This window comes from Benincasa hispida, unplaced genomic scaffold, assembly GCF_009727055.1.
Source record: "Benincasa hispida cultivar B227 unplaced genomic scaffold, ASM972705v1 Contig1131, whole genome shotgun sequence".
Taxonomy (NCBI): domain Eukaryota; kingdom Viridiplantae; phylum Streptophyta; class Magnoliopsida; order Cucurbitales; family Cucurbitaceae; genus Benincasa; species Benincasa hispida.
Genome location: NW_024063681.1, coordinates 23,711 through 32,449, shown reverse-complemented (window position 1 = coordinate 32,449; position 8,739 = coordinate 23,711). Strand labels below are relative to the sequence as shown.

The window sequence follows — 8,739 nt, the reverse complement described above, 5'->3', positions numbered from 1 at the left end:
TACTTCTAAAATGTAATTTGGTCACATGAGATATTTTTTTAAATATCATATTATATCTTATGAGAACGATGAAATTGTAATATCTAATATTCTTGAGGTAAAATCGATTTCTCTAATCTACGAGAATTAAATATAAAGATGATATTAAATTGAAGGACATTTTCCACAAACAAAAGTGTTAACTCTATTTTAATTCTTAGAGTTAAAGTGTTGATTTAGAGGGACATTGTTGAAATTAAGATGACATTAGTTGTTAATTAAATGATTCATCCTTAAATTGGAATTCCTAAAGTAGACTAAATTCTGCTCCTCCTTAAATTTGGATTTCTAAAGTAGAATAGATTTTTGTCATGAATTTTAAATAAATTGTTATAAGCAATAGCGGTTGAGTACTTAAGGTTGATCGAAGAGAACACTTCTAAGTTAAGGAACTGTTACTTAGTCATATTTATATTCTCATTTTCCGTTTTTTTAATAATATTTTTTTTCCAAATAAGACTAGCTTTATAAAAATGAATTGGGTAACAAAAAGTTAAAAATGTTTTGAAAGCGGGTGTTGTAGGGCTGTTTTGATCTTCCATACACTCAACGACCCATCAACCCCCCACCTCGCTGTTGCACGGTGCAAGAATGTACGTTATTATCAGAAGCATTTTTTAGAATTTGAGGGCTGTTAAGTAGAAATTGCAATCGGCAATTTAGCTAAGAATTTCCAAATGTGAAACGAGCTTGCGCTCGATCCAACAGATGGAAGATCTCGACTAAACCATTATTATGCGTTATTATTTACGTCAAATGTCTTTATTTTTAGCTAACGAAGGAACGATCAGATGGCAGGAATCTCTCCATCGTAGAGGCGATCAGCATACGTTCGACGCATGGATGTTGTGGCCCATTAACCATATGATGCTATCACAATGAAGTTTGCAGCTACGAATGAATGAACATACATAGAAGGGCATGAAAAGCCTAAGGGTAGTGCGAATGCGTTGATACTTCGGAAACCAAGCGATGAACGCATACATCGAGGAGTATCAAAAGGTGATGTGAACATTTCACCTACCATGCCGTTAGATTGCAGAGATCAGATGTAGGTCCATCACTGTTGTTAGCAGAGAATTTCAGAGAAAGACCATAATGCTGTAGGCGATACAAGCTCTATAATAGAAGCCTAGAAGCCATAACTTGAAAGATCCAAGCCTTCTGCCTTCGGGGCAGATCCTGTGATCCCAAACGAACGAGCGTTGAGAGATATTCTTGAGGAGTTCTTCATTCTCCTACTATTCCGAGTGACGACCGAGAGCTTCGCCGGAGATAGATTTCGAGAGAGACTACTCCACTGCCCATCCATGGCACCATCGACAGGGCCTTGACACACATCTGATGGAAGCAAAGATTTTGCCTCCATCTGGCCCTTCATATCTCATTCTAGTCTCTGTATTTGCTATTACCTTATGGCTAACGAGATTAAATACATTTTGTGATCGAATGCATTTGCTATTTCCTTCGGTTCCATCTCATTTATCTCTTGCTCGATTCATCCGTTTACTTTCATTGCACAAACTAAGTAAGACTGTTAGAGTATTGCATTACTAATCAGGCGGATAGACATATGAAGCATGTAGCAAACCACCGAGAGGTTGTGCCTTGCACGAGTGTTGTGAGAAAATCCTATTTTCTTAGTGTGAGGTCTATGCAACGCTTGTCTATAAGCAGACGCAATGCTTGTCTATGAGTAGGATCAACCAATAACTAAACTGCCCAGAGGTGTAAGTAGTTTTGAACGCATTAAACAAAGTATAGCGAGTGTTCCTAGAGATAGGAATAATCTTAGTCAACCATGCCTTTATGGTGATTACCTTGTACGTAATGAGCGCATCATCATCATTTAGGCATACTTGAAGAGGTTAGTCTAAAAAACCAAACCTAGGCTTGAGAGGAGTTAGATTGGATCACATTAAGCAAGAATAGAAGCTTAGAGATAAATCTGTTTACTATTACACAACGTATAGCACCATACAGATAGGATATGAAAGTATGCGTCCACATCGCATTGCGTTCCAGAAGTAGAATGTCTGGTGGTATGCAGGTTCATCTTGTTTATGTGTGAAGAGGCACGTGACCAAAGGAATAGAGACTTTTAGACATTAAGTCCTCTCGACACTACACATTATACACGCATGCGTCTTCGCCTATTGTGTATAGGCATAATCGCATAGCTTGCGCTAGCTAGGGATTACCTTTGCGATCAAGCTTGTGATGCGGTTGAAGTCATCCCCGCCTTTTATCTATTTCCCACGCATTTACAGTACGCGTTAATAATTATGTCGTCGTGTCTCTAACTTCTCATAGTCATACTCACGCTTAATCTGTTAGTTATGGGCAGTAGGAGTCAGTGCATATGTCCCTTTCAACCCTCATTATTCTTATATTTCTTCACCACTAACACATTACGTCTATAACATGTTAGTTACAAGTCCCTGAGTTTCAATCTCAGATCACCCGAGAAAAACTTGGCCGATCTCGTTATACTTGGCGAGAGAGCAAGAAAACTATGTGACGAGGAACGCAATGGCTCATTGCATACATTCTTAGATGCATTATTGATATCTGAATGCATGACCATGCGACGCGATGGAGATAATGAACGATAAACGCATATTTATTTACTCCATTTTCCACGTATTCCCCCCCCCCACCTGCCGAACCTAACTTTAGTTTAAGTAGACCACAATTTTTTTTCTTTAAATAGCGTATACCAATCACACCTAAAATGATTTTCGGTGACTCAAAATTCGAACAAAATTTTTAATCATCGCCTACATCAAGGAAAAAAAAGTATCTCCATAAATTCCAGGGAAGTAAAACTCAATTTGTAACGCTGAAATCGTAAAATGTAGCTACGGACCATTACACCGATGAATTTTCTCATACTATCAAACTTATGTAATCATAATTTAATTCATGTCTCTTACCTCCTCAAAGCTAGAATTCATCAATTAAAAAAATAGCAAATTTCATCTTACAAATTTTTGGAGAAAAAAATAGCAGTTGGATATTTGAATCTAAAAAATATTTCGAGTCACGAAATGAAATATTTTAGTTTCTAACATATCACTTTTGGCTAACAGCTGAATCTGATTCAAAGCAAACACTCTGGTACTTTGGCTCTCGTCATTTATAACAATAAAAAACAAGCCTTATACTTCAATGTAGTGATTAACACAAAATATGTCAAAGTTCCATTTTAATACAACAATCAATTAGTGTCAACATTCTACCATCGTAAACATTTAACTGATGAGCGTGTTTCCTCAAATTCCTTCTGTTTTTGTTTTGTCTTTTGTTTTTTTGCGTATGTAACCATAAAAATACACTACCACAAATCTTTTCAATCCCATCTCCTGATCACTGACATATTTCACCAAATTAAAATTTAGAATGATGAGCGTAACCACCACATATGAATAAACTCCCAATAAAAAAATGAGTTTCCAAACAGACTATCAACAAACAGATTAGTCATGGAGTCATTCATTACTTACAATTATCTACAGTTTTAGATGAAAATTTTTTATTCATTAGTTCCTGTTTCTAAACATACATTTCTATTACTTTTTTCGTTTGTAAGCGTCTCAGAAGTGTGTGGAAAAGTGGCATATATAAACCTAATATAACACATTTAATCTCTCGACCTAAAACATTGTTACTAGTGGAAAGACATGAAAAGGGAGTTAACAGAGTTTGTCAGTAACTGTTTAGTGTGTCAACAGGTGAAGACCCCAAGGCAGAAGCCAACAGGCTTGTTGCAACCTTTGAGCGTACCAGAATGGAAGTGGGAGAATGTCTCGATGGATTTCATTGTGGGGTTGCTGCGAACCGTGAAGGGTTTTACAGTAATTTGGGTTATAGTGAACAGACTCACCAAGCTAGCACATTTTATTCCAGGAAAGCCCACATATTCAGTGAATAGGTGGGCATAGTTGTATATGAAAGAGATGGTGAGGTTGCACGGGGTGTCGGTGTCCATTGTGTCTGATAGAGACCCTCGATTTACCTTCAGATTTTGGAAGAGCCTTCAGGCAGCATTGGGCACTTGTTTGGATTTCAGTACGACTTTTCACCTACAAACTGATGGTCAGACAAAACGTTTAAACTAGACACTGGAGGATATGTTACGTGCTTGTGCATTAGAGTTTTTAAGGAGTTGGGACTCACACCTGCATTTGATAGAGTTTGCATATAATAATAGTTATTAGGCAACCATTGGTATGTCACCGTTTGAGGCCCTTATGGGAAGAGTTGTAGGTCACCTGTATGCTGGGATGAGGTTGGTGAATGGAAGTTGCTAAGACCTGAGCTAGTACAACCACGAATGAGGCGATACAGAAGATTAAGGCCCAAATGTTGATGGCTCAAAGTAGGAAGAAGAGTTACGTTGATGTTAGGCGTAAAAATATGGAGTTTGAGATAGCTGATAAAGTATTTCTGAAAGTGGCACCTATGAAGGGGGTGTTGAGATTTGGCAAGAAGGGTAAGTTGAACCCTTAGTTCATAGGGCCATTTGAGATCCTGGAGTGGATTGGTCCTGTAGCTTACCGACTGGCCATGCCAACGTCTCTTTCGAAAATTCAAATATGTTTTTCATGTTTCCATGTTGAGGATGTACGTAGCAGACTCATCGCATGTTGTCGATTATGAGCCTTTGCATTTGAATGAGAACCTGAGCTATGAAGAGAAGCTTATTCAAATCCTGGCCAGGGAAGTGAAAGTTTTACACAATAAGGAGATAGCATTGGTGAAGGTCCTTTGGTGGAATCATCAGTTTGAGGAAGCAAGTGGGAGCATGAGGATGACATGAGGGCGCATTATCCTGAGCTTTTTCAAGATTAAGACTTTCGAGGACAAAAGTTTCTTAAGGGAGATAGAATGTAACACCCCAATTTATTTTGTAATTAAGCTTTAATTTATGTTGGACTACTTGGATAAATAAGAATTTGAGATTTAAGTATTTAGCTAAGTTAAATTCAATTTAATTATTTTGAATTAAATGGGTTTTAATTTGGCTTGAAATTGGAGATTTGATTATTTGATTGAGATAATTCAATTTTATTTTAGTGGAAGATTTAAAATATTTTGGAAAAGATGTGAGCTATTAAATTTGAATTTATTTGGGAAGAGGTTTTACTGGGTTTTATTTGGATAAGATTTAAGGATAGATTTTTTTTTTTCTTTCTTTTGAACTTAATAAAAGAAGGTGGAATTTGGAATTAAAAGAGAAAAAGAAAGAGGTTTAAATATTATATATTGGCATAAGTAGGAAGAAAAAAAGAAAAAGGAAAACTAAAAACTTCTTCATTCGCGTGAAGCCTCTCCCCCTGAAGGAAACCCTTGCCGCCACTGCTCACACTCAAGGCGGAGTCGCCGTCACTTGGGAGCTCGCCGGCCACTTGGGGCCCAGGCTTGCCAACCGCACGCTGTTGGTCGAGTTTCTTCAAGACCGCGTTGTTTTCGGAGATCCTCAGCTTCGCTGTTGGTCATTGCAATGTCAAGCGTTGTTGTCGATGTCGTGGAGTCCCTAGCTTTTGCCGTACATTTCTTGCTCGGATCAGAGTGCCTCGACCCAGCGCGCCACCGTCAGCCATTTTTTCTTTGTTTTCGTTCGTCCATGCCGGTCTGGGTTTTTCGAGCGACACTTTTGGTTCATGTTTTCGACCAGTCGTCGTTTCTTGGATTTTAGGTCGAGGATTTTGAATACTTAAGGCAAGCTGTCCATACCCTTAAGCATGAATTTGGCTGTCGTTGGTGATTGATTTCTTTAATTCTTTGAACTTGTGACTTGAGGTAAGTGGTACTATTATTGGTGCCTTTGTGCCAGACGACCTAGATTAGATTTATAAAAGTAAATTAATGGACTTTAGAAGCATGGTGTTGTCCTTTATGATACACTATGATTTGAACATGTTTCAATCATGTTATGCTATGATCTGTGCAGTGGAACAATAGCTGAAATTATGTTATGTGATGCATAATTAGACCAATAGGGCAGTTTTGTCGTTTCGCCTTGATGCATGTTTTATTTCAGGGGACCGACAGTCTAGTTTCATGTCTTGACGATGTGCCTTCAGGCCATAGACATGTGTGAGCTGACGGGTTATTTGTATGTTACCAATTTTGTGAACCAACAGGTTCACTTTCATGTATAATTTCTATGTTTTGACAATGTGCCATTAGACCACTAGACATGCGAGTCAAGGGAAGACAACATGCCCTTTGGTTGTTTTTTTTTTTTTGGGAAAACAGTTATAGTTATTTGACACAACGGGCCCAAACATTTTCTACTTGTGGAATGTATACCCTTATCCTGGTGATGGATCACTTACTGAGTATTTTATACTCATCCTTTATCTTTATATGTTTTCAGGTAAGGGCAAGGATACTCAGGGACTGATAAGAAGAATCTATGATAGTGCCAAAGGAAACTAGGAACGTTTCCACATTTGAACTTATATGTCCTCTCATTTTTTTTTTTAATATAATTTTCTTTACCCAAACCTTCCTTGATTAGGTCTAGGTGTTAGAGATTTCTTTTTCAGTTAATATTTTCCTCCGTTTTTTAATTAAAATTGTTATTATTTCATGTTAAGGGGTACCTCGGTTCAAACGATTTGAAATCTTGAGTTAAAGTCCAAATAGTTTCTTTATACATTTAAGCAGTCCAAAACTCTATATTTTTATTTTATTTCATTTATTTATTTTCCTCATGTGAACATTTATGCATTGCATGCAGAATGATACCCTTTTTAGTTGTCCTAAGAAGTTGGGTTGTTAAACCTTTAGTTCTTGGATAAAAAAGGGGTAAAAATTAAAAATATGTTGAAAATAAATAAAATATTAAAAAAAGGTAAAAAAGGTTTTTAAAAAATAAAATAAAATAAAAAAGGCTAAAAATCCTTGGTTTTCCTCTCCCCTTTTTCACAAGGGTTGGCAATGGGGTTGAGGCTGGGGCGCATTTCCCATTCCCAATTGAAGGTAGAGATGGAGGTGGGGATTCCCCGTTGGAGAAAACGGGTCCCCGGCAGGGACCAATCTCTGATTCCACTAGTATCCCTCTTTTTGGTTGTTGGGTCTGGTCTTCTTCAAAGCAAATAGTAGAGAAGATGAGTTTGAATTAGGAGGAATAGGAGAAAAGAAGAATGGTGTTGAAATCCAAATCAAATCCATGTGATTTCAAATGTTTGAAAGAGGAAAATAACATAGATCTATGCATCATAAACAAACATTAATAAAAAAACAAAAACAAATAATGGCAAAATCATTGGCGGTAGTAGCAACTATGCCTGATGGTAGCAGCATCGATGTTGGTAGCTCCTGGTGAATGGTGGTGTCGTTGGTGGTCTGTGGTGTGGGAAGAGATGAGAAAGAGAATATGAGAATAATGAGATGGAAGAGATTAGGGTTTAGATTGAGGTTTGGGCTGGGTTAGACTTTGGGTAGTTGGTAGATGAAGAGATTAGCACTTATGGCAGAATATATAATATATAGTATATATATAATACACATTGTATGTGTGTATATAGACACATGTGTGTGTATATATACATATGTATGTATTATATACATATATATATAATATTTTAGTTGGGGATGGGTCGGAGTGGGGCCTGGGCGCGGATATCCTTCCCATCCTAGATTGAGGACCCTAGTTTTTGACTTATCGTTGATTAAATCAGAAATTCCTTGCCCCTCGGGATGAGGACCTAACTCCCAAAGATATTTGCCAACCCTACTTCTCACACCAACTTCCCTTTCTTATCCTATCTTTCTTCCTAATACTCTTCAACCATAAGTTATTTTTTAAGCCATATTAATGGCTTATAAAAGTGTAACAACATAGTGAGGAGGGGGAGGATGCATAATAAGTAGTAGAAAGGCATAAAGAGGAGGATATGAAATAATTAAATTCATTCCACTGATAAAAAAAAAAAAAAATAGAGTGGATATGAAATTCGTTTAAATTCATTTTCCTCAAAATTTTTAACATAATTTGATGGTCCTATACATGATCATTTTACAACTTGGTTAGAAATATTTGATTGGGCCTATACATGACCATTAATTTGATGGTTCCTTATACAAAAGAAAATAGTTTTATTAGGGATTGGACCTTAATTTGAAATACAATAACTTATATTAAAATTAATACTTAGATGTATTTTGATTATTATCCCTTTCTTCAAAACGTCTTTTAAATAATTCTTTATTATTGTTGTTTTAAAAAAAAATCCAGTCAAAATTTAAGATTAATCGTAAATAATCAATGAAATACTCACTTTTTTAATACTAAATTAAATATACGTACCTACTTTTTTTCTAAAAATTTTCCCACTTTTTTATACTAAATTGAATAAAGTGTATCAATTGTACTATATTAAGAAGTTTCTCTTTTTTCACCTTTTCAATGCTAATATTTTCATTCATTAAAACTATACCTTAAATTGAATAGGTGTGTCAGTTGTACTATATTAAAGAAGCTTTTTTTTTAACTCCCGCCTGCTCTCTTTCTTTATCTCTTTCTCGCTCTCTTCTCGCTTTCTCTTTCCTTTCTTTCTCGCTTTTCGCTTGCCCAATGCTCTCTTCCGTCTCTTCTTTCTTTATTCTTTCTCGCTCTTTCTCTCTCTCTTTCTCTCTTTCTCTTCCTCTCTCTCCCCTCTCTCAACCCAATTCTTTCTTTCTCGG

General features: G+C 36.5%; 1 protein-coding gene across 1 annotated transcript; it reads left to right on the top strand.

The window, feature by feature from the left end:
• The first annotated feature begins 4,410 nt into the window (after positions 1-4,410).
• LOC120068823 lies at positions 4,411-4,861 on the top strand. The gene is made up of 2 exons (XM_039020456.1): positions 4,411-4,534; positions 4,677-4,861. Exons 1-2 carry the CDS (start codon positions 4,411-4,413, stop codon positions 4,859-4,861), a joined length of 309 nt encoding a protein of 102 aa, XP_038876384.1.
• Positions 4,862-8,739: the final 3,878 nt, after the last annotated feature.

Bases quoted from the DNA above. Each gene is read 5' to 3' on its own strand.
- LOC120068823 (XM_039020456.1), top strand. From the start codon at position 4,411: ATGGCTCAAAGTAGGAAGAAGAGTTACGTTGATGTTAGGCGTAAAAAT. The intron at 4,535-4,676 runs GTAAGTTGAACC...TGTACGTAGCAG, and splicing joins GTTGAGATTTGGCAAGAAGG to ACTCATCGCATGTTGTCGAT.